Consider the following 25,523-nt stretch of genomic DNA (forward strand, 5'->3'; position numbering starts at 1 on the left):
TTTTGCCAGTGTTTCATAGTTTGCTATGACAAATACTGTTTGCGACGTAAATCAACCCGCTAGCTTGGCTGCATTGTCGCCCAAGTTCAACTGTTTTTGTTTGGGATCCAGCAAGGGGGTAGATACATTTCGAAGGCTTGGAGTTGATGAAGCGCGAAGATGTGAGCTGAGTGTTTCTCGTTTTCAGGACAAACGTGAACACATAAAACGAGATTCGAAAAGATAAGTGCACGAGTTGATGCAGGACCAGTTGAAAAAAGTACAGAGGGATGAATAAATAGTAAGCCGGAGGAAGTGCCTTCTTTCTAATAATCGTATAGAATATCAAGTCTTATCGAGAGGAGAGTGATCGGGGAGACTATTGATCCTTCTCACGCTCCAATTTACTCAAGATCTTGGAGACACGATGGGATAGTTTGGGTTGGCCGTTAGCATGCTGGATCCTAGCTTTCGGAGGCTTGATAGGATTCTTGTGAAGATTGTTGGAGCGATGATCTTGGTGTCTTCCCCTCCTGGCTGATTGAGGATTTGGTTCCATTAAGGTAGAACTGGAAGAGCTGTGAGGGACTTGGGCGGAGGCTTTCGGAGACTGTTGATTGGGTTGGTTCGACGGATGTTTGGAGGTGTTTGCGGGGCGTGTGGGGGGTTTGGGGTTGTTTTGCGGCCTTCGAGAACTTGCAGGTCCTGGTTGGCTATCCCGACGATCTGCCCTCTCCGAAGGCTGCTCTTCTTCTTCGTTATCAGCGGTTCGGCTTTCGGGCGTTCGGTCCGAGCTGGCGCTATAGCCTGCCTTGACGAGTTCCTTTGCACGCTGTTTCTTCAACTTGGCTTTATGTATCAATGTCTTTTTGATCTTTTCGGCTAGGATTGTCGGAATGCCGCGGGAAGAGATGGAACATGAGCTGAACGTTCTCCTATGTTTTCTGTTTTATCGGAATGGAACTCAATCCAACTGACCTTTTCCGAGATAAACCGATTGGGATACCCCTGGTTTGTTCTTCCCTATCCTGAATCCTTTCGAGCGTTTCCATGATGGATCTTGCTGGCTGGAAGTTTTCTTGGGAGGTATCGCCATGATGATGAGTGTTTGTGGTTTGGTTACTTTCTTGTGCTTGGGTGGCTCTCTGAAAGTGCTTGAACTTGGGGTTTTGCATATTCATAGTCCCTTTACCAGTCCTTCGAGTGCTCCACAACAGCACAGGCCAGCCAACCCACCCCGATTTCCAGATGGGCAAATGCAGCAAAGGTACGTCGACCCACCTACATATCCCGGCGGGAACCTCGAGTCTAACACTCCCATCGTCATACGATCGGACACAGATAAACGGGACATATACTATCGCCTTGGAAAATCGGAAGGCTATCGAGCGCGTTCGGCCTATAAACTGATCCATCTGGACGAGCAGTATGGACTGTTTAACAATCCGGACCACGCTGTCAACCGAGTCATCGATCTATGTGCCGCCCCGGGTAGTTGGTCTCAAGTCCTAGTCAAGAAGCTAAAGTAAAGTATATATCCCACTGCACGCTAAAATAAACCCTCTCGAGACGGAACCTTATCTGAGCTTTCCGAACCAATTGATCCGGTTATCGATATTTCTAGCGAAGCAAAGTCGGCTGAAGATGAACCAGCCAAGATCGTCGCAGTCGATCTCCAGCCAATGGCCCCGATCGATGGTGTAGTCCAGATTGTGGGGGACATCACTAAACTCGAAACAGCGACGAGTATTCTATCCCATTTCGAAGGACAAAAGGCTGACCTGGTTGTTTGCGATGGAGCCCCCGATGGTAAGCTTCACCCCCGCATCCTACCTCATTTTCTTTTTATGTTTCATCAATTGACCAATTGATCGTATTCTCTTTTTTTGTTTGTGGAAAAGTCACTGGTCTACACGATCTTGATGAATTCGTGCAATCCCAATTACTTCTAGCTGCAAGTCGACATTAATGGCGTTTTATTACTTTCGTAATTCACATCTTCCCTCAAGTGTTTTTCCACGTGCTTACCGATATCCTCACCTTTTTTTTTTTTTTCTTTTTGGTACGTTTACCCAGGCCCTAAACATCACACTTTCGGTGCTAAAAGTTGGCGGGACGTTTGTGGCGAAAATATTTCGTGGAAGGGATGTGAATATGCTCTATGATCAGCTGTCGAACTTCTTTGGCGAGGTTGATTGTGCAAAGCCCCGCAGTTCCAGGTCTTCTAGTATAGGTGAGTTCATACCTTTATGGTGTTGAGTTTGTGTGGCTGATGTGCTTGATGAATTTTTCCTCTCTTCACATTTAATCACACAGAGGCATTCGTAGTGTGTCGGAATTATGATCCACCCGAGGGTTTTGTGCCGGATATGACGCACCCCCTACTGATGAATCCGGCCACACGCTGTGAATCTGACGAAGGCAGCTCCCAGGATCTCCGCCGTATTCTTGACTTTGTGGCCTGTGGTGATCTCTCGGCCTGGCCGGACTCGGACATGAACTATCCTCCGCCATCACCGCCGGGGACTGCTCAGGATGGTGGACAGGACTCGGATCCTATCGCTCCGCCAACTGAACCTCCCTACAAGGAATGGTTGCTGAAGAAAAGTCGGGGAGAAATTTGAACTCGATCGCTTGATCCATTCACACATCCGCCGCGGTCTCATATCCAGCTCCCATCGCAACCACTAGCCGATAGTTCCTCTGGCCAGATTCGTTATTCATTCCATCCCGCCGGCCTTTGATGTTATCCACTCAAGCTCTGCTATTTTGTAACGACCCCAGTCCAGTTCGACTGTTTCTCCCATATGCAAATATTGGTCCCGACTCTGTACAAGAGCACATGCGTCCAGTCGGAATGTTTCACCCCCATCGTGCCACTGTACATATTCGCCCGGGAATGTTGTCCTGGCGACGCTTGTATGTCCTGCCTCGGTGGAAGGCTGAGGCTCATCCAGACCAGTCCTCCGGCCGGTCTTACTCTTGTCGCTCGCGGAGACAAGAAGATGAGTCCGGTCCAACGCCTTGGCATGGCGACCCGGCTGAGTTCGGGTTTCAGCCTGGGCTGTAGAGAGTATTTATGTATGAGAGAGAGCATCCATCGGGAAGCTTGTGGTGGTGCCAGCAGCTGCGACAGTCCGAGACAGTCCATCGCCCGCCTCCACAAACAAAAACAAAACATTCCTTCAAGTCCATGGACCCCAGCACTCCGCAAGCCGAGCTGCTCCTCGCCCAGGACCGGCCACCCTCCGCCCAGCACAGCCGGCACCGCTCCGGCAGCCATCTCAAGCAGCCCCGGCCATTCGACCCCTCGCCCAGGCCGAACGCCGCCCTTCCGCCCCGCCCAGCCCCGCGGGTCCGATGGGCCCCACTCAGCCGGCTCCTCGCGAACCCATTCCAGCGCACCCAGCGGACGCCCTTCCTACCGCTCAGCGGCGCCAGTGCCCCGCCCGGCTCGCTCGGCCGCGCGTCGTCCCGGTCCAACCAGCTCGCCATCGGCTTCGTCCTCCTCCTCGCCGGGATCTCGAGCTACCTCCTGCTCGTCTCCCTGCTCGACCAGCCCAGCCTGCTCCAGCTCGACCCGACCATCGACCCCACAACACTCCTGCTCCGGCCCCCCGGCGACCCACGCACGCCTGCCGAGCCCGCCCAGCAGAGCCCGGCCTCCGTCGCCCTCAGCCAGAGCCTCCTCGAGCGTGAGCGCGGCTTCTATCTGCGCATGCAGCATGCCATCCATCCCAACATCACCAGCCTCAACTCCTCCTCACTCCTCCGGGCACTCCAATTCGCCCACAAACATCTGGCCCAACAGGCCGACGAGAAGCACAAGCCTGATGATCAGAAATGGTACGTGCCCGACCAGGCCCTCATCCAGAACCGGCCTGCCGCCCGCTTCCACTGTCTCCCCAGCTCGCCCACCCTCATCTTCCTCGGCATCTTCACCACCCCCTCATCATTCGAGAAACGAAACCTGATCCGGACTCTCATCAAGTCCGACCTCCCCTCCAACGGACTGATCGAACTCAAGTTCATCTCCGGCGAGCCCCAGAACGAGAACTGGATGGAGCTCATCAAGGCCGAACAGGCCCTCCATCACGACATCGTCATCATGAAAGACCTCGAGGATAACATCGATCTCGGCAAGACCTACCACTTCTTCAAGTGGATCACCGAGAGAGAGAACAGGCGCCAGGATCACGATCGTCTCGTGCCTTCGCTCGATTCCCTACCTCCATCCGAACGCTCTCGGGAGGAACTCGGCCTCAATGGCTGGCCTGAACTGTCCCATGACTCTTCCATCGACGACCGAGACCCCAGAAAAGTGGTTTACGGCAAACCGAAATTTGTTATTAAATCTGACGACGATGTAAGCTTCTTTTATCTGACACGCTTTGCAGAAAATTTAGAAACTTTCTGCTGCAGAAAAAAATAATGTCATTTGAACTATCCTGATTTCGTCCTTCTGCTTGCGTCTGTTTTTTTTTTTTTAGACCTTCTTGGTCATACCCAATTTGATCAAGGCATTCAAAGATCTGGATTGTCAGAAGAATATCTACTGGGGCACGAGTCAAGGGTCGAGCAATCTATTTGATCCATATTTCCGCGGACTTGGGTATGGATTAAGCTGGCCCCTCGTAAGTGAACAGAGCAACATGGCAGAACACGGGGATCGGCCGGCTGACGATGTGGCTTGTGATAGGTCGAATGGATCGGAACGTCCAACATGAGCCTGAAATCGCAAGTCGGCATCGAGGATGCACGGGTGGGGGCTTGGCTGACCGATCTGGATCCGGCACAAGACCCGTTGGTGAGGATCAATGAAGGCTGGAAGATGGCCGATTGGAATCAGGTCGAGATCGACAAGGACGTGATCGCATTGCATTGGCTCAAAAAAACCGAATGGTTTGTCCACACACTTCCCTCCTGGCCCATCATCCGCTCACGCTGCTCGATATATCCTCTTTTACTTGGTCAATAGGTTCCCAATGATTCGACTGAAAGTGCTCAAAGTCTGGGAATCGGCCCATCAAGCTTATCGATGGGATCATTTCCTATAATACTCGAACCCATCGACGGACAATCGCTTAACAAAAAGATCAATCAATCATCTATGCATCATTTTCTTTTCAGTCCATTTTACGACCAAGTCTGCTGGGCCCCTTGGGTCTGTAGATTCAACCATGAGACGGCAACGTGCCAGTGCAGTCCCAAGCTCAAACCAAAGTCATCACACCTGACATCTTGGGAGGCTGGTGTGATTGGGTGGATATCTGGCTTCTTTTTTCCCCACTCCATTCACGCACCCGTGCTGTAACACACTAATTCATCTCTCCCTTGTTTACACTCATTCGTTTCTTCAAAATATGGTTCTTGTACTTCTTACATAATGTTCTAATTTGGTTTGTATCTTCTCAACCAGCATAGTTCTCTGCAGTTTTCCTTCTTTTCTTTTCTTCATATATCTAGAACTTGGTTCTTTCTTGGCCAGACTCGGGTGGCTTCGTTATTTTCTGCTTCTTTTCTTTAAAAATGGTCCATGATTATATGGCTGGTCATATACATATCCATCGTTCGGGTCTTCTGGACCACACATGAGCAAATACTAGTTTATCTTTACATATTGTGTTTTGAAGAAAGCTTGGACACTTTTACACAACTAGTTCCACAGTGGAAAGTCTCAAAGCTACACTTTTGGGGTCTGGGATGCACTAGTAGTTGGATATGAGCAGAATCTGTGGGTGAACCCCATTTTTGGAATACATCAAGTGAGTTGGTGTTTTTGTGATGGAGGGGGGGACTGCTCAACTGTCCAAGAATTATTCAAAACACAATAACAGCCCTTGTGTTAAATGTCCACCGGTGCTAGGAAAGCCAATGGAAAAACTGTGACAACGCACGTTTTCCAATCTTTTCACATCGGTAAGCAGTGGAGGCCTTCCGGAAGAGATGGTGGACACCGCAGAATTGGTCTAGAGCCTCTGCCGTCCAAATCAACATCTGAAAGGGCTCCAGATTTCACCGGAATTCCGCTCGCCCTTTGATTTCCTTTCCTTGACTCCGAGGTGTGGTGCATTTGCTGGGAGAGATGAACTTTGGGTACCATGCAATCAATCAAATTCAATGACAAGCTTGCTGGGCCAGACCCAGGCTCTCTGGAGTCTAAATAGGTGAACTCTAGATTGAGGCATGTGGTGTTTTTCCCTCTAGTTATCCCTCTCTTCCATAAGGACCCGCAATCAAGCCGGCCATCCAACAGGCGACGGCCAATCAAGCCAACAACAAGCAGCCTGACCGGTCCATCTTGCATGTTTGACCAATCAGTTCTGCTGGCGCTTCTTCACTACTACGTCCTTTTTAACTCCAGGGATCTGCAGGCGGTTTCATGAGGGTTCAAAAGGGTTCAAAGCATATTTACATAAATATTTGGAGGACTTCCCGTGGCAATCTGAGAACAATCCGGGAGGCTCCCAGAGTCCCAACGCCTAGATTTCACTGCGAAATTTGGCTCAGATCTAGGTCTGGAAGGGGTTTTCCAGATTGACGGGAAGTCCTCCTTGATAACGATTCAAAGGTCTTCTTATCACTAGCTTGAGAGTTCTTATTCCTCATGTCGATTCTATGGTAACAACTGGAGGACTTCTCGTCTAGATCTGCGGGCCTTCCAGGAGCCCAAAAAACTAGATTTCCCTGCCAAAATGCTATAGACTTTTTGGGTCTAAACCGACATCTGCGGGGGTCCCAGGTTGCAAGGGAAGTCCTCCACTATCAACCAAATCTACAAGCACACAGTGCATGCAGCATCTATTTAGGTGAACGTAAATAAGTAAATAAAATCATCAAAGTGCTAGTGTCCATTCATCTAGGAAGTCCAGAAGTCCAGAGATCATGACAAAGAGAACCCAAAGGGCCGTAATCTCTATCCTTCAGCGGGCGCATGTAGCCGAAATTCAGGGCTGCGACCTTCGCGGAGTTTAAGAGTCTTGTGTGAGAGCATGAAGCCCTGAACCTTACTGACATTCTTCTAATCCCCGACGGTGGGGGCATCCACCGAAAAGGACAGAGTTAACGAAAACACCCAGGCATGGTTGCCAACGAGTGCCTATCGCGCCGGAGTTGCATGGGTCCGGGAGGAACGTTGTGGAACCCCCCCCCCCCCCAAACAAGTAATACTCGAAATGCTAATGGCGATCTAGGAGGACCTGAAGTCCAGACATCGTGGCAATGAGAACTCAAAGGCCAAAGATCCAGCTCTCGCCTTCCGCGGGCGCTTTGGGCCGGAATCCAGGACCCACTACATAAAATATAACTTTCGCCAAGCTCACAAGTTTCTGCGTGAGAGCATACAACCCCGACGGTGGTCCGGTGGAGGCCTCCACCGGGAGGGACTTGGTGAAGTTCGATACCGCTCAGGCGTGCTTGTCGAGTACATAGTGGGAGACCTAACTCTGCGGCTGGGTTCGGCCCATGAGGGCTTGACCTGCTGTGATATACATCCACCCGGAACCAGGAAGGCCGCTGGAATCCTGCATGAACTCTAAAAATCTTGAAATATTTGCACTTCGCGTCCACAGCACTCCTCACCTGCCGGCCAAAACTGGAAATGTGTATTCGCGGTGTGCTTAAATAGATCACACGCGCGCCAAGTGTTTTTCGGCTCCAATCATCAATCAAACTAGAAGTAGGAGATTATTTTATCGCGATTCGCATTTTCTTATACTTTCAATAGCGATCCGGTTCTGGTTTGTGGAGGATTGAATCACCGCGTTCCACAGTTCTCTACTATAGCCACATAATTGGACCGGACTTCTAGTGTTACTAGGACCAAGTATTGCATCATGGAAATCGGAAAAATTCCGAATATGCTCTCTCTCCACGAATATCCGCTGATGAAGACTTACCGCGACCGCAGGATACCGTCAACAAGTTGAGCCCGTCTTGTTGCAACATTGCCCTCACGCAAAGATGATTATTGACTGTCTGACTCTTTGATGCACTTTCCGGAAAGTCCTTATTGCCTCTGTGAGCTTCAGATACTATCACCGATTGCAGTGCCGACGGTTTGAATTGGATTAAGGATGCGTCGGGTTAATTTTTAACAATCTCGTACTTCGTAGATACTCCTTTTTACCGGCTTGATTATATTCAACCTCATCACCCAGTGAGTGTCTCTCATATCTTTTAAATTTTCCTTCGACTGTCTTTATCTTTAACAGTGTCCCTTTTGCAAAAAAGAGGCAAGTCGGATCAGTCCCGGTATGTGTCGAGTGGCCAATTAAATTTCCAAATCCCGTAATCGGCGTTGGGCGACACCCGAAACCAAACCAAACTAATTATGAATGCCGCCTTTTCTGTTGGTTGGATGAGAACATTCATATCACTGAATTTTATTGACGAGCGAACACGATTGCATAGCAAGAATACATCGGGAACCAAATTCAGCTGCGATACGTCTAAGGTGAGGTTGGGCGATAATATCTTCATGGTCCATCAGAATGATCAGGATAAGATATCAGAAGAGGACGCCTTCGAGGCCCCGGAAAGTCAGAACTCTCCAGGCGTGTTCCAATGGACTGTCTACGAAATCAACATTGCCGATCAGAATAACGTCACCGAGTTTCGTTACAGCGGCCAAACCTTGAACTGCACCGTGAGCACTCTCAAGATGGAACTCCTTCAATTTTATCTTGGGTAACTCCAAGCAGTTATATTCTGTTACTAAAATAAACCTGTTTGATTTGATTCCTCCAGATTGTGTTTGTCAAAACAATTTATCAATTCTTTCATCACAACTACATTTATAGGTAAGCAAACCATCGATATTTACATAGATGCACGTATATCTTTTTTGATTGGCAGCTCTGGGGTTATGGGTTGGTAGCACCTGTGGTAAATGTACCTATGATGATGAAAGGACAAACAAGCAAATCAAGATAACACTATGCTCTTCATATGACCATTCTAATGCTGTGTGAGCTTTTTTTCCCTCCTCAGCATCTTTGCAATCCTCACTCAATCACAGTTCCAGGTGGGATATTTTTGAGAAACTCACAATATTGGGTTTGTCACTCTAGCATGCCTGCGGTTTCTCGGGGAAGCCAAATCAACCTTCGGGACCGTGTCTTGTGAGAAATTCAGCCTAACGCCAATATTCCCAATGTCCAACAAGGAAGCTAATATGTTTGAACCTGATCTGTTGTAGCCATGTACTCGAGAGACTGTACCCCATGCTGTCTATCAACTCGAGCGATTTGCCTTTACCAGCCTACCCACCGGATTATAATCTGTCACAAGAAGACTTATACCGTAAAAATATGATCAGACGACAGGATGTTTCTCAACTGCACATCTGGCTTGGCGGTGTCGTCTTTTCCCCAAGAGGAAACTTGAAATATGAGCCTACTTTGACCTCACAGACGATTGAGTCGCCTCAGGGATCAGTTTTTCTTGAAAATATGAGCGATCCAGGGAGCTACTTCGAAGCCTTTAAGCAGACCGACGAGAAAGACCCAGGCTCGGGCTTCCAGATCTCAGTCATAGGTGTCGGGGAAGTCCGGCCGTTCGGCTTGCACGAGTACAACCACGCCAGCCTCCCGCCAATCATTTCACAGATGTTCAACTACTCCTACTCGATCAGTGGGCTGATGATGAACCTGGCCGCCGACGATCTCAACAGTAAAGTAATCGGAGCCCATTACTTGTGCAATGCTACTCGAAAAGAATGGCAACCCTTCGTTAAAGTCTTCTCGACCACGATGGGCAGCACCATGGGAGTATTTGGGATCTGCTTTTCTATCATGCTTGTGGTGAGCTTACAGTTGGTCAAACCCACGCAACTCACTCGGAGGACTGATTTATTTTATTTTCTTTTTCTGATCTAATTCAGGTCGCTCGTCGAATAGATAATTTTGTAAACACGCACCAGGAAAGCAATCGCCATTCAGACAGTTCCGAGAATTCAACGCTTCATGTGGAAGAAGGTAAAGATATCCCATTGAAAAAAGTTGGCAAATAAAGCTCTTTTTCTCTTTCTTCAGCCCGAGTTCTAATTCAGTGATTGCCGAGTCAATTCCGGCTTGGAGATCTGCGGTGCTATCATTTGAGTTATCAAACCCTTTTTATACCCATCTACGGCTTGACTATCAATACAAAAACATAACAACTTGATGCCAATCTTGATGTTCACTATAAAAAAAGATAAATGGCTTCAGCATTCTATGTTATCATTAAAACTATCAGCAGCATTGTACTAAAAAAGCATTTCTCTTAATTGCGAGATCATATAAAAAAAACCCATTCCTCACAATGGATCAACAACAAGAAACCATAAGGAAAAAAGGATTTGACTTCTGCTTCAGAATCAATGTGATTAAAATTTACATGTTTTGGATACCAGGAGTTTCCTGACCAATCTGAATTCTTGATAGGGATAGTTTCATTCCAGATTAGATGAAACTCAAAAAGGAATTTATAATCCTGATAGGGATTATAGTTTCTTTCCAGATTGAAGGGCTAAAAAGGAAATGCATATTCCTGATCAGTGTTAATTGATAAACGGAGGACTTCCTGTCAATCTGGAAATCCAGATCTGAGCCAACAGATTTCAGACTTTGCAGTGAAATCTTGGTCCCAAAAGCCCCCCAAAGGGATCCAGAGTTCCAGATTCCAGATTCCCCTGCAAAATCTTGAAGTCCAGATTTATTCAAAGTCAATGGGAAGTCCTCCAATTGGCTTATAATTTGCCAGATATTGGAGGACTTGCTGTCACATCTGCACAGATTTGTTGTACAGGTACACAACAGAGAATTTGAAATCATATTTCCTCCAAAAAACCAGCTTGATGTTTAGGTCTTAACCTTACTGGAGGACTTCCCCTGCGTGTTTAGAGAGCTCTAGATGCCTCTCTAAATCCTAAATTAACACAACCATCAGACCCATGACCAGTGCGCATGAAAACAAGGAATGATGAATCATATGGGCAGGAAAACATTTTCCTTTTGACCAAAAATTAACAATGAATGACTCCCCGTTGAGATCTGTGGGCTTCCCAAAGATGATCTAGAGCCCAAAAAGCTAGATTTCCCTGCAAAAATGCCGACTTTTTGGGTCCAAACCAACATCCGCGGGGGTCCCAGATTGCAAGCCTCCATTAGATGGTGTAAATTGAAATCTACGGGGGTTGTAGAGCCAACAGGAAGTGCTCCACTATCAAATTTCAAACTGCATTGTGAAGCTTGGTCATCTGGGATGGGTATCTTTCCCAAAGGAATTTGATGATGTTTGTTTGTCAGCACAATCAGGTCTCCAAGTGACCGGTGACAGATGGGGGCCACATGCAAGGATGAAATGTATGGTAGATTTTTGTCGAGCGAGCCCAGCTCAGGTCAGAGTTGACCCGAGGGTATGTAGTCAAGGTGAGCTGAGGGAGTGTGGTGGTGGTGGTGGTGGTGGTGGTGATGGTAAGAGTAAGAGCGAAGGGTAGTAGGTTATCTCGATGGACGGGGTAACTTCAGGGTTGCTCGGCTCCGCTTAACGACCAACGGGGCAAGACGAAGCCGTTGTTTTCCTCCATCTTGTTGCAGTGCTGAAGTTGAGCCTGCACTGGCACATGGGGGAATCGGGATTTCCTCTCGGGAGATCGGACCTTGCAGGACCTTGCCGGGCTCGGCATATGTACGGATTCCGGAAAGTGGGGGTCATTCAGACCACATAAACGATAAACCCACGGCCTACATAAATGCTGCGGGGGCTGTAATATGACGGCAGATGGGAGATGGTAGATGCAGCCAAGCAAGGTTTGTTTCTACGTATGAGCGAATCCAGAAAAGCATGGGAGAGTGGGCAGGGTGTGTGGGCGAGGCTCCTGTCCAGCAGCATCCTCTCGGGCCTTAAAACCCAGCCAGTCCGCCCCACACCCCAGCCACAGCCATCCAGCAGTCAGGATGACTTCCCCCCAGCCCTCCCCAAGCTCAACCGCCCACTCCGTCAACCAGCAGGCCGCCCAGCAGACCCTCACCCTCAGCCTCGCCGGCCCAAAATCAGCCGATCGGAAACTGCAGCTGTCCCTGGCCGAGCACTCGCTCAGCCTGCTCTTCACCGGCTCAACCGGGGGCGGGTGCCGCCTGCCATTCAGACCATTCCAGAGGAACACTGGTCAGTAGCAACCGGAACACCTCTCGAGGAGAACCACATGGCAAACTAACTCCTCCTCAAAACAGGCAGCAAAATCCAAATCGACTACCAAAACATCCTCAACTGTCACCTCGACCATCAGGACCAGGAGAACTACCAGCTCACATTATCGTACTTGAAAAACACCCGGGACCAGGATCTGAAGCTCAAAACCATCTCCCTGAGGGGAACGATCGATCATGATACCCCCGAGACTCAAAAAATGCCCCAGAATTGGGTCGAAAACTTGCTGCTGAGATCCTACGAGCTCAAAGGTTGGTCTCAAACCACTGCCACACATCAACCGAGCACTGCGAACTAACCCTCGGCTCATTCCACAGGGGTTCCTAGATCTCGGAGAGTCCTCATCGTCATCAACCCTACCAGCGGCTCCCAAAAGAGCGTCAAGATTTGGAAATCTATCGTCGAACCGATCCTCAAAGCATCAACAGCAAACTACCAAGTGATATGTAGGCTGGCTCCTAAATCACACCCCTAACACACGCAGTTCCTGATGCTATCCAAAACATCAGTTACCACCCACGCAGGTCATGCAGGCGAAGTCGCAGAAAACTTGGACATCGACTCAGTGGATGTCGTCAGTTGCGTATCGGGCGATGGATTGGTCCATGAAGTCTTGAACGGGCTTGGTCGTCGGAAATCAGATTTCGGAGCGGCCATCAACAAACTAGCTTTGACCTCTATTCCTTGTGGTCTGTCCTAACTCTCCTCTTCGCATCCTACAAAATTCGTCATCAACTTACTCAACAAGACTTCAAATAAATTTACCGAATCAGGCTCCGGGAATGCCCTGTCGACCAACCATCTCGGGCCCAAACATGCCACAAACGTTCAGCTGGCAACCTTAAACGTACTCAAGGGAACACCAGTCCGACTGGACCTATGCAGCTCTACACAACTGTCTGACGAGCCGCAGGAATCCCAAAAAGATCCACAAGCGGTCCGGAAACTATCCCTGCTCAGTACCTCCTTCGGAATCATGGCCGAACTTGACGTGGGCACAGAGCATCTCAGACGCTTAGGATCCATCCGATTCGTCCTAGGATACCTATGGGGCTCGATCCGCAATCGGCAACGAAAGATCAGATTGGATGTCCAATTAGTCGAGAAGGATAAGACTGAAATCGAGCGAAACTTCCGAGCTCTGCGAGAGACCATCAGGCAAGAGTCCAGCGACCCCAACCATACACCAACTCGTATTGAAGACCTGCCAATCGAGACAGACTCGGACGGCCTACCGCGGCTGAAGTACGGCGATATCCGGACGAAGATCGACTCGTCTTCTGAACAACAGAGTGAGGTGGCCTGTCCATGGACGACGATCGAGCTCGACATCGTCTCCTTTTATGCCGGCATCCTGCCCTTCATGGCCCGCGAACTCCTGCTCTTTCCTGCCAAAATTCCCGGCCGGGACGGGACGATCGACATCGTCCTGCAGCACTCCAAAAGCGTCTGGGACTCCTTGGTCTGCATCGTTGGAGCCGAGACGGGAGGCCTGTTCAAGAACCCAAACGTTTGTCCATTCCACTTTCATACACAAACCTTGGCGCAAAGATGAAAATGTCTGTTGGGTCGGGGGTACTAATTTTATCTGTCTTGTTTTGTCGGTTGGGAATGGTGGGTAGTGCGAGTTCATGAAAGTAAAAGCATTCAGATTGTCGCTGGGCACGGAAGATAAGGACCGGTCGTACGTGGTCGTGGATGGCGAAAACATGCCCTACCGCTCGATTCAGGTCGAGATACACGAGCGGGCCTTGCAGAGCTTGACCCTGAACGCCCATTGTCCCTACTTCGGCTCGACCGGTGTCGCGGAGCAGATCTTGTAGTCCGCATCCCTTTCCCTTTTTTCCCTAGGGCGGTCCTATCCAACCGCATAGATATCTTTGTTGTTTCCCTGGGCACAGAACATCTGGTTTTCTCATTGCTTGATCCACTCGTTTAGTTTTTCTCTTTGTGTTGCATATCCTCGCGAGGAACTGTGTTGTAGTGCATATATTCTATCCAGTTGAGTGGATGAGGGAGCCAAAAGGACTATGTCGTAGATATCCACACTCCCACTCTTTTCTCTTGGTCCATCTCTCTCTCTCCGTCTCTCATCAAGTACCTCCCATGTGCATCATCCAAGTGAACTATCGTTTATCTGCCTCTAGATTTTTATACGTGAACTCTCGAAATCCATATACATGATATCTTTGAAGTGCTTGTCCCACGAGAATTGTAACTGTTTTGGGCATATGTTTTCTGCAGTTACCAAGCATAAAATCAAAAACGAATGACATCTACCATCCGCGCATTATGTGTTGGGCTAGAATTTGCACATCATAGATTGAATGATCGATGTCTTCATTACGTCGTTGAGGTTATATTACATGATTGGAGAAGAAATGTATGGACAACGTGGCCGAGCGGTTAAGGCGATTGACTAGAATACAGATGATTTCTAAGGCTGCTGTCTCCGGACAGCAATGTCTACCATCAATTGGGATTTTCCCGCGTAGGTTCAAATCCTGCCGTTGTCGAGAGCTTTTGCCTGGTGCTTCACCTCGAGCGTAACAAGGCCCGCAGCACCGCCAAGCTGTAGATGTGATGTCCATAGGTGTTTTTTTGCCAGAAATTCTTGAGTCTGTAGGGCCAATGGTGTGACTTTAGAGGTAAGCCTCTCCTCCGAGAGACTTAGTTAAGCTCGATTCATTCTAGGACCTCACAGGAAGGCAGGCTCATCACCGCTGTCCCCTCCATGCACTGCCTTATATGACTGGATTTCCAAGCACTGAGCAACTTTTGTGCACATTTTGTGATTGTTTTTTTTTTTGGAGTTTCCTCAGAGTATGGTACAAGCCCTACAACATAACACTTGCTCTCGCCAGATGTGAGCATTGATCATTGAAAAAATAATTAACATCAGATTCTTGCTGTGCCAGACCCCAGGTTGGGGAGGTACAGTGTGAGTCCCTACTGAGCCTCCAAGCTTGTATATATAGATACTGTATTTCAGGTTTCATATGTCAACATGATCAGAAGAAACTGGTTTCATTGCCAGCATAATTAGCTGGGATGAGGTTATCCCAGTTAAACTGGGATACATTCAACCAATTTGAACTTGGTTGATCTTGACTGATGAAATATAAATCCAAGGGACCCCCCTTGAGTAAATATTTCATCATTTGAGATCAAACAAGTTTAAATTGGTTGAATGCATCCCAGGTAAACTGGGATAAATTCAACCCAGCCAATAATGCTAGCAGTGTTTCTTTTTTTTTAACTTTGAGACCTTGAGGCTTGCACAATTGGAATCCTGGAGGAATTTTACATCTATGTAGCTGAAAAAATCCACTCAAAAAGAGGTCTGGGGGACCTGAGCGCAGCGCTCTCTGTAGGAGAGCCTTAAGATTTACCTCTCACTCCAAGCAGGAGCAGGAAGTATCTGTTACACAAAAAGACAAAACTGATAAAAGAAAAACAAATGACAGAATTGCAGTTTCTGTCCTTGGAAAATATCTGACAACTCACTTTTCTTCTATTTAGCTGAAAGAATGATTTAATCAAGAGTCAAAAAGGATCCCCATTTGGAACACTTCAATTTTTGGAAACATTATTTAAGGTCAAACAATGGTGATTGAGAAAATCTGAACCAACCAAATTGTAGGAATGGTGATGTAGCATACACTTGGGAAAGTTGTGTGGAGGTGCTAGGGGAGCTATAAAAATTGAAAAAAACTCCCAGCCAAAAAAAACTTCCTGCTTGTGCTACAAATTTGTGATGATACACAATTCCCTCCATGTCATTGTCACTGGGAAGGGCGGCTTTTCCGCCAGCCACAGAAAGCCTCCCACTCGGGGGGACTTGTTTTAAGTTAGATTTTGCATTGATCTGGTCATCTGCTGCACAAACACCTGCTGCCCCTTGGTCCGCCAAGAGCTCATGTCATGCCAGTCCAGCTTCCCAGAGGGGTTTCCACTGCCTGTACAGTTAAGCTGTACAGGCCTGTGGCAGAAATACAAAAAATAATTTCAGTCACACAAGCCCACAGGCTTCTCACTAATGACTGTACAAGGGCTGGTTGCAGGATTTCTCTGTAATAAATTCCCCCTGTCTCTCTCTGTTATATCCTCCTCCATGGAGTCTGAACACAAACAGAAAAATCTGATAGGTTACCTTGACTCTGAGATTATTGCTTGACCAGGGGCTCCAAAGTGTCCAGTGGCAGCAGGATGGGCCAAAAAAAACTTTTTACTGTGAGGTGTAGAGGATTGCCTACACTAAGATAATCTGTAAATTTGACCCAAGAAAAATGTACCATTTGGATTGTACAAAATGACAATTATCTCTAACAATGTGTGCATGAGAGCAGAGCTTGGTTGAGGATTGGAAGTTAATCCTTATTTGATATAGGCAGAAAACATTTTATTGACTGATTTTTACAGGGTGGGTACTTCAGGGTTTTATACAGAATAAATTCACAGGTTTCAATGGTTATTATTGGCACATTAGCAGCTACCCCTCTTTTATGGCAATTACCTATGTTTCTATGGTGTTTTACATGAATTCTTATGCCTGTTGTATGGTGGTGCTGTTAATTCTTTTAAAGAGGGACTTATTGCTTTCTTTTTTATCTATGAACTTTTGGTGCTTTTACCTGTGCTCCTCCATGGCTGTGATGGAGCAGAATCTGAAGAGCCACTTGAAATGTCTTGGGATTAATTGTGAAAAAGAGGAGGCTCACAGTCACTTTTTTCAGGGATCAACTCCCTATTTCAACAGTGTCTATAAATTTGATGTTTTCAATTATTTGATTATGACATAAAAGATCATTTTTTAGAACACTTTCATGGGCCTTCAAAGGTAAGAACATACGGGGATGCTATCTTCTGATAGCATTTCTGTGGACAGGCAACAATTCAGTGTTGTTGTAATGCCTTTGTCATATCTGGGACCCTCTGAGATGCTGGTGTAGACCCAAAGATTCAAGTTTCTTTGTAGGGAAATCTAGCTTTTGAAGCTCTGAACTGATTCTGGTATGCCCCCAAATCTCAATGGGAAGTCACCTGCTAGACCCATATACTTTTTGACACTGCCAAACAGGGCCTAGGCCCTAAATCATTTTTTGTACTATCTTCCTGCACATAAATCCCTGCGGCAATGGGCTACTGCACTACACTAACGTCATTGGACAATAACTGTTAGTGTAGCCATTTTGTTGACTGCCAAATTCATGTTATTTTTTATCTCAGATACAACTTGACAAGTATCCATACTAACAATAATAGGAAATAACAGACCTTTTATTTAGGGTGTTCAAAATTGATTTTTGAATCTCATTTTACATAAAATCATAAGATTTATCAAAGTTTTGAGAGGTGCTTGAAATGAAGGGAACCCTCAACTTTCACCCCATCAAAGGTTTGGACATGTAGATCTTATGATTTTATGTAGAAAGTGGTTTGAAAATCAATTTTGAACACCACAATTGCTACTAACAGGATAAGATAACAGCTATGGCTGTTATCCATCACTATTTTGTGGACAATTGTATTTTTAGCAACACAAAAAAAGAGATAACAGAAAACATTGTTATTGTTAGCTGGTTTTGGCTAAACTGCACTGCAGCAACAAATAATGTTAGTGTATTGGCCCACCGTTGATCCCTGTCAGCCTGCAAGTACATAGAATGGTAAGTTAATGCAGTATCTACTACCCAGTCTAGGATAGTTAAACCCTTTTTATCTTTACATTCTTCTCACTATTGTTTAAGACCCCCTGCACCCTGGGCGCCACAGATTTCACATACCTGTTGCAAGAACAAATTCAACCCCATATAGACCCCATATAGCTCTGCACTCCCTGCCTCCAACCAACTGACCATCTCTCCTGAGCTAGGTAAGCCTGTTTCTTCCTTTTCCTCTTTGCCCCCTTCCCCATCTGATGTTGTATCTAGAAAGAGAGATCTCCGACCAACTGACCATCTCTCCTGAGCTAGACGTAATAAAGACCCCCAGCATTGGCATCAGAATGTAAGCCCCATCCCTGTGGTCTTACAAGAACCTGTTGAGTTGTCTGTTAGTCTGCTACCATGATATATCACCACAGTATGGAGGGCTGTCAGATTGACCCATGAGCACTACCAACCAACCACCCAGCTGGCAGCCACAAGCATCTGTAGCCTACACTACAGGCATGTAGCTGTTGCTGCGGCATGCAGCGTCACCCTGTCGTTGCAGGCCCGCGTGACTGCGCAAGTAAGCGCAGTCACTGTGGCGGCGACCCCAAATGCAACGTCAGGTGACCCTGTGGGCCGCAACAACACCTATTTGCCCGTAGTGCTAGTTGGCAAAGGCAGCACTCTAGTATGTGTCTCAGCATAGCTGAGGTTGTGAGTTTGACTCTCACCAGACACATCTTCATTTTACAGTCTCTACAGGTTATGAGCCCAGAGCTATTGATGAATTTGTGTATGCTTACTTGTAAGACCACGCAAACCCCTATAAGCCTACATCTAGATCACGGGTTCAATCCCTACACTGATCATCTTTCCTGGGTCTCATTCCCACTCTCTCTTGGGGCCAATCCCCACTTCCCATCCTGTTCCCCACATCTCTCCGGCTAGGTAAGCCTTCTCTCTTTTCCTTCTTCTCCTTTGTTCCCTGGTTGTACATACTGAGAGATCCTGTTCCCCACATCTCTCCGGCTAGCCTCTCTTTCCCTCATCTGCAAAGAAGCCACCCGTGAAGTAGATTTCCTCCAGAGACTCAAGTCTTGCCCCTCCAAGCCCCTTTCTCCTGTTGACAGTGAAGGACTCATCTCGAGTCCTTAGACAGAACCCTTGAGACCATTGTCTCCCTGTGTGCCAGCGCCTAGCCCAGTGAAGAGCTCCGGCTCTTACATATTGCCATATCAGTAATAAGTATGTTTATGTAAAGTTTCATGCTTTACTCTCTCTTCATAAATTGTGTCTTGTCCCCAAGCAATCCAAGAAGAGAAAGCATCAATAACATCTTTTGATTTTGCACCATCATATGTATTTTTGAACATTTGGGCTTGAAGTCCATCTTTTTGCGTCAAAAAGTTCAGCCAGACCTTTTACATCTATTCCTGGCCAATGGACAACCTAACTTTTACCATTCAATGACCCACATGGAAGCCCCCCAAGATTGAGTCATGGAGAGTCAGCAATTGTGTGAGGATACTGTGTGGGCAATTAGATGGTGCAAGTTGGGTTGTCCACTGGCCAGCCTCAGCTCATCCACCACAAAGTAGGTGTCCTGAGTGGGGCTTGAAAATGGACCTAGACTCAAGCTGATGATGCCCACTACAGCAGCCTTGTGCTGCAACCACATGCCACATTGAAATCTTCACCTCTGTTTAGGTGTAGATAAACCTCAACCATTCCAGTGTTTCCCAACTTGCAGAACAGGCACTCGGACAACCTGCGGCCTCTCAAGCGACTGCAAACTTCTGGGCCCCTGGGGGGTAGGTTGAACTTGCAAAGCAAGCCTCCTCCTGCTGAGGACTGTTGGAGGCCAAACTTAACCAAGTCCCTCGAGACTTTGGGCCCCCGGGGGGTAGGCTGAACTTGCGAAGCAAGCCTCTGTCAGGAGGGACTTACACCATATTGGATTCCAGTGAACAATTGTGGTATTGTAGGGCTGATAGCATCCTCTGAGAGAAAGCTACACAAAAAAAACAATCAATTGTGCACACAAGCTGCAAGGTGCAGCGGTCAAGTTGAGCACTGCTTATAACTCCAGCAGTTTGGGGATTTTTGTGGAATTTCTGCAGGTGGCACAATTTTTGCCAAACACCTGAAATTAGGTAGCTTGGATAGGAAAAATCAGGCCTACAACCTAAGCTATCTTATTCCAAAGAATGTCAAGGGGGCAAGGAATCATAAAGCTTCAAAAATTCTACCCAGCCAAACTCAGATTCTTGGCACGCCAAGAAGGGGTGATAGCGCGCAAGTCCCTCCTGCCGAGGGCTATCGGAGGCTTGCTTCGCAAGACCAGACGCCCGCAGCAGCGAGGGACTTGGGTTAAGTTCGGTCTCGACTAGAAGTCGGAAGGTTCCATGGTGAACCGCCCCCTTGTGATTATTCAAAGACTTGATTCAAGCCACAGTACCCCCTTGCACTTGTTTGGCAGCAAAGGCTGTCCTTCTACCTGAGGGTCGCGGTGAAAGGTTCGTGATCACCAAGCTGGATGATTTTTTGTCAATGACCGAGTAAATGCCTCCTCCGACCGCATGAGCACATTCTGAGGTTTTCAGGCTGGAAATCGATCACTTGGGCAGCAGCTGAGTTGTATTGATGGCAAGGTTGACTCTGTGGATGCATCTAGCCCTCATCCATCTGCAGATGCACTGCCAGCGAGACAGGCACAAGCCTATACCTTAAGCTTGGAGCTGCTGAACTCGCTCACCGCTTCTTGACCCTGTGGATAGCTGTACTATTCTCTTCGCTCGACGGCCCTCAATCAGCCTCAATCATCTTTAATGCAGCTGCCATGTTAAATTTCCAACTCTATACACAGTGACATGAGTGACGTCGGCGCAGCGCGGGGAATTTGATGCTGCCCTTCTCGGCCTCCACTCTCAATTCGTCCTTCTTGGATGGATTCGCGGGGGCCTCAGCTGCAGTCTAGGATGAAATCCGACACAAGGACGGATGTATAACGTGATGTGCCAGCTTCATGGTTGAGGGGGATGTCTGTCCGGTGTCCGCCAGTCTCTGGGGAAGTCGATTCGGTTTGAGCGACACCCTTTCTGTGGATATTCTGGACTCCTTTCGTTCGTCGTGAGGCCCCTCCCACAGACCATGTCGGCCACCCCCCAGAGGCTAGTCGCCCGCGATGGAATGCTCGACAATCTTGGATGTTTCGAGTCGGCCAGCCAGCTGATCGGATCTTCTGCAAATATCAAACCTTACTCTTCGTTCGTCGCTCGCACAACAACACCTAACTGGGCGATTACATAAACCCTGCCAGAGCTGCCTTCATTAATAACCCAGCTCCTGCCAACCCATGAGCTCGACACATACGCAGTCTCCGTTGCCTAGCACTTGAGTCTCCTCCCCCACACCCCAGACTACAACATAACCCCAGACCTGCCAGAGAGACCAGCCCACCCACAAAAGACCTCTGCCCCCACTGACCATCAGCCAGAAGAACCCCACCCTTGGCTCCTCCACCCATCTCACTCAACTCGCCACCATGTCGTCCCACTCCGCCACCCAGAACCTGGCCCCGATCATGCCCTTCATCGAACCAATCGAACCCATCGAGCTACCCTCCGTCTTCGGCTTGCAAACCTCGGCCATCAACCCCACCTCGACTGACTGCCCCTCGCGTCTTGGCCAGGCCCCCCAGGTCTGCCTTCCCACCCCCCCCGTCTTGCGTTTTTTCCCTTGACGTGATCCTTACTTGAGCGTGCTCCTCCTCATCTCGTCCCCCAGAATCCTACCGCCTGGAAAGGGAAAGCCAATGCCACTAGCACCAATTCATCTAACCAGGTGGGTCATTGATCTCCAGCCATAGTCCCTCATCTGCAGCCGTGTATTATCTTTGTTCTCACACTCAGCGCCTTCTTGACCAGTCCACTCAGGCTGCAGACAAGCACCGCAGAACTGCCTCTGAAGAAGAAGCTGTCATTGAAAAGTGCGCCCCCGTTTCCAACATCTTTCAAGATACATCCAACGTCTGCTGACCTTGTACCTGCACGCTTCAGAACACGGATGGAACTGGAGCAGAAGATTAGCGAACTCAACCAGCTCAAAAACCAAGTTGAGTCTACGGACCATCCCTTGAATGCTTCCAATTATCATCATCAGAAAGAGGGAAATAGTCTGCTGACCACCCCATTGGTCCCCTCTCTGTTCGACTCTCATCAGCTGGCTCAAACCGAGCAACGTGAACGTGAACTGGCCTCACGCATCACCACTTGACACCATCCCTTGCCACTTATACGTGTGCCCAAAACCCTTCCAAAAATCGAAAAATTAAACAATCTAAAACAGCTATCAACCGACCAAACGCAAAACAAAAATCTGAACTAAACAAATTGGCGTCTCCCTCTTAAGACAATGTTTTTTTCCCGTCTCCGGATAGATTTTGTCTAAGCCGAGCGGCTTCCGAATATCTATGCCCGCCTACAAAGCGCCTGTTTGAAAGTTTTGTAAACGCTTCTTTCCAGCTGCCTTCTTCTTCCGTGCAATATAACTATTTCATCTCCCTCGACACTTGTTCTTTCTGGATTCTGCGTGTGTTTAGCTTGCTCATGTTAGAAGGGTTAAAACTCTTCACTCCTGGACTTCCCTCCCCGCTTATCTTCTTTTTGTCGCTGCTCTTTTGAATCGCTTGCTATCCTCCTTGTCCTTTTCTTCTCGCATCACATAATCCTTCTACTTGTTTGACTAGATCTGCATCCTCCAAAAATATACAAACAAATAGTTGCTTTACCAGATAATATAGATGGAGAAGAGTCGGTCCTTAACTGTGTCGCTACCAGAATATCTTCAATACGTGATCCCCGTGGTGAGTATTTTGTTGGTTATGAAGAGAAGTATTTCTCTTGTAAGCTAGTCTTGGTAAAACGACAGTCTTGCTCGCGACATAAACGGTCAACTACGCGGCTCAACGTTATTCTCTCGGGGAGCATCAGTGACACAGAGTCCCAGCGGGACGGCGCCCTCCCTCCAATGACATAGGGGCCTGGTTGAGTTAGTATTATACAGAGCCTAGTGATGGCTATAATTATAAAAGACGTCTAGATATGACACATCCACTGCCTCTGAGGATTTGCCAAATCCAGGGGACCAGGTTGTACAACCCCTGGTGGCTAGTAAGAACGATGACTACTGTCCAGCTTTTTCTGTCCTCCTTCACCCCTCATGTCCAGTATGTTCTGGGCGCGGTTAGGGCCAGATCAGCATCTGCAGTTTGAATCGAGCATCTGTTTACAAATTGTACATCGTCTGTTATCTCCTCCGACGACATCGACAACAGCTCCGAGGCTGCCAGCAGGCGACGGGACTTGTGTTCAGCTCGCTGAGACGGGCTACTTGGGATGACAAGTCAGCAACGCTGTATGTCTCTTACCCATAAAATTCCTCCCGTTGGCATTGGGGCTGGAAATAAATATCTGACTGTTTTTGATCGACTTGGGTTGTCCTATCCCCTTCGAATCTTTCCTACTTTTGTTCTTCGTCCTTCCACTACAAACCTACCGCTGTTCGCAATATTTACTTCTGGAGATCGTTAAAAATGCAGGCTAGACTGCGGTGTTTGGTTCTGCTGCTGCCATATCACTTCGTAGCAGTATCATCAACTGAAGAAACTCGGGCATACATGGGCTCTGTTCAAGACAACTTTTTGAGCATGCCCCGCCAGCCGAATGGCGGGTTGAAACGATCGAGGTGTCCGATAAACGAGGAGCAGCAGACCATTCGTCGACCTTTCGACCTGTTTCCAAATGACAAACTTAATGAAGAAAGTTACGAATCAAAACGCCCAAAAACAGTCGTGTTGATAGATGACAGTGAAGACGAAACCACGCACTCTCACCCCAGAAACCCTCCAGTCGATCGCGAACAGGGATGGGCATCTCCAAGCACCACCTTATCGCTGTTTATGGGGATACCTGAAGTCAGTCAAGTGGGTCTGACCTCTGACAATCTTCACAAGCCATGGGGAGAGGTTGACCAGTACAAATTACCTGTTCCTAATGGGCTGGTCGATGATGATGATCTTAGAAAGTTTCTTGACCGATATGCACTGCCTAGCTGTGCTCACGGTGTTGACCTTTCGGGCGATGGTTCCGAATATTCTAATACAGTTCCAGAGTTTGGGAGAGAAGAGATCATCGGTTCAAGTACGACAGCTGGCAGCCCAACTGAAGACGCTTCCAATTCTCGAACCAATGCATGGTCCCAAGGGAAAGGGAAAAAGTCCCTCTGGGAAGACTACCCTTTCCAGTTGCTAGATTGGGTTCCATCCAAAATTGACCAACAAGCTGCTGTGGCTACCCATTACATGGCCAAAGAATTTGAATCAGCACTCCCAGAAATACCCGCAAGGGCTGCAATACTCAATATGAACACTGCTCATAAGATATTTCTACCATTTGTGTACAAGTTAATGATGAAACCACTTACAAGACGTCAGTGGGCCCTAGTAATATTAGTGTGGCGCAATCTGTGGCATTATTCAGCAAAAAATGAAAGCAAGGAAGAAATATCCAAGTATAAAATTTTGACCAGATTTCTTTGGATATCAGACTTCATTTCAGAATCAACAATACCCCAGTTGTTTGAAGAAAAGAAATTATTATGGGGAAAACCATATTCAAGTATGGCCTTAAAATCACCTGCAACTAGGATTATCCATGTACTATCAAATGGAAAAACAAATGCCAATCATCTGACTGTGAAACAACGTCAATCATTGCTTTCACTTAGCCAAGTTATGAACAATGAATCTGATGGAATCAAATACCACAATTTGGCCAAATATGGATATTCAGGAATCAATCCAGAATCAATTCTAGAACACTTGCATTCAAAATCTAAATCAATAGATCCCACAGATTTAAATGAGTGGAAAATATCTAAAAATAGGATTCTGTTAACCCCCTATCCTTGGAACTGGGATTACTTGAAAACTTACCCTGGTATGCTTGAAAGCAGACTTAATGAAATTTTTGTACAGCTTGACTTTGAGCAGGCAAGATTTGCATCAAAGTTAGCTTCACTCTCAATTTTTTTCCCTCCAAAAACAATTTTAGATTGTGATCAGACCCTAGGATTAGGTGTTTCTTCTATCAAGAAGTTTGATCCTCAAAACAGTCCCCTACTCACTCAAAGGATACATGATTACTTTCATGAATAGATCAGCACAATATTTCATTCAAACCATTCACCAAACACGCTTCAGGAATGATCTCAAGTGTTTTCTTCTTCTTCTTTTTTCCTTTCACTTTGGGAATTGGAAATTTGTTTTATTGGGATTAATAAACCAAATCAATCAATCATGGTATCCAATCAATTTCTTTTAATTTTCATTTGTCTTATTAATACCTAGGCAAAAACCAGATCTTGTGGTTCACCTTTTTCATATCAAAGCTACCTAAATCTTGGATCCTATTTGGTTCAGAATATTAATGATTTCCCACTCAAAATATTGCATTTTTTTCTCATCAACACAACTGGTTTCAATGTATGTTTGACTTGAATACAAGTGCCTCTCAGCACCTCAGTTTATTCCCCCATGAGTCAAGCTACCTTTTGAAATTGATTCTGATCAAAAAACTTGAACCCTGAACAGTTCAAGGTGTGTGATACAGGGAGGAGTAGGACAACTGCAAGTCACAA

General features: G+C 47.2%; 7 protein-coding genes across 7 annotated transcripts; 6 read left to right on the top strand and 1 right to left on the bottom strand.

Annotated features, from left to right (window-relative positions):
- Nucleotides 1-358: 358 nt before the first annotated feature.
- Nucleotides 359-1,075, bottom strand: PtA15_10A676 (uncharacterized protein; the record flags this gene model as incomplete). Its single annotated transcript, XM_053160876.1, has 2 exons — nt 359-861; nt 958-1,075. 2 exons carry the CDS (start codon nt 1,073-1,075, stop codon nt 359-361), a joined length of 621 nt encoding a protein of 206 aa, XP_053024807.1.
- Nucleotides 1,076-1,227: 152 nt separating this feature from the next.
- On the top strand, nt 1,228-2,603 carry PtA15_10A677 (uncharacterized protein; the record flags this gene model as incomplete). The annotated part of the gene is made up of 6 exons (XM_053160877.1): nt 1,228-1,246; nt 1,321-1,504; nt 1,604-1,788; nt 1,881-1,933; nt 2,056-2,212; nt 2,296-2,603. The coding sequence occupies 6 exons, from the start codon at nt 1,228-1,230 to the stop codon at nt 2,601-2,603; spliced, it is 906 nt and encodes a 301-aa protein (XP_053024808.1).
- Nucleotides 2,604-3,172: 569 nt separating this feature from the next.
- On the top strand, nt 3,173-5,036 carry PtA15_10A678 (uncharacterized protein; the record flags this gene model as incomplete). Its single annotated transcript, XM_053160878.1, has 4 exons — nt 3,173-4,345; nt 4,470-4,613; nt 4,679-4,881; nt 4,958-5,036. The coding sequence occupies 4 exons, from the start codon at nt 3,173-3,175 to the stop codon at nt 5,034-5,036; spliced, it is 1,599 nt and encodes a 532-aa protein (XP_053024809.1).
- A 2,778-nt stretch (nt 5,037-7,814) lies between these two features.
- On the top strand, nt 7,815-9,991 carry PtA15_10A679 (uncharacterized protein; the record flags this gene model as incomplete). Its single annotated transcript, XM_053160879.1, has 10 exons — nt 7,815-7,902; nt 7,985-7,998; nt 8,094-8,137; nt 8,212-8,232; nt 8,344-8,626; nt 8,728-8,780; nt 8,858-8,947; nt 9,051-9,101; nt 9,179-9,782; nt 9,863-9,991. 10 exons carry the CDS (start codon nt 7,815-7,817, stop codon nt 9,989-9,991), a joined length of 1,377 nt encoding a protein of 458 aa, XP_053024810.1.
- A 1,927-nt stretch (nt 9,992-11,918) lies between these two features.
- PtA15_10A680 (uncharacterized protein) lies at nt 11,919-13,994 on the top strand (the record flags this gene model as incomplete). The annotated part of the gene is made up of 6 exons (XM_053160881.1): nt 11,919-12,129; nt 12,195-12,422; nt 12,489-12,617; nt 12,681-12,860; nt 12,945-13,681; nt 13,794-13,994. 6 exons carry the CDS (start codon nt 11,919-11,921, stop codon nt 13,992-13,994), a joined length of 1,686 nt encoding a protein of 561 aa, XP_053024811.1.
- A 7,375-nt stretch (nt 13,995-21,369) lies between these two features.
- PtA15_10A681 (uncharacterized protein) lies at nt 21,370-22,100 on the top strand (the record flags this gene model as incomplete). Its single annotated transcript, XM_053160882.1, has 5 exons — nt 21,370-21,525; nt 21,612-21,668; nt 21,752-21,813; nt 21,884-21,938; nt 22,047-22,100. 5 exons carry the CDS (start codon nt 21,370-21,372, stop codon nt 22,098-22,100), a joined length of 384 nt encoding a protein of 127 aa, XP_053024812.1.
- Nucleotides 22,101-23,502: 1,402 nt separating this feature from the next.
- PtA15_10A682 (uncharacterized protein) lies at nt 23,503-25,313 on the top strand (the record flags this gene model as incomplete). The annotated part of the gene is made up of 2 exons (XM_053160883.1): nt 23,503-24,313; nt 25,234-25,313. 2 exons carry the CDS (start codon nt 23,503-23,505, stop codon nt 25,311-25,313), a joined length of 891 nt encoding a protein of 296 aa, XP_053024813.1.
- Nucleotides 25,314-25,523: the final 210 nt, after the last annotated feature.

This window comes from Puccinia triticina, chromosome 10A (genome assembly GCF_026914185.1).
Source record: "Puccinia triticina chromosome 10A, complete sequence".
NCBI classification, from domain to species: Eukaryota; Fungi; Basidiomycota; class Pucciniomycetes; order Pucciniales; family Pucciniaceae; genus Puccinia; species Puccinia triticina.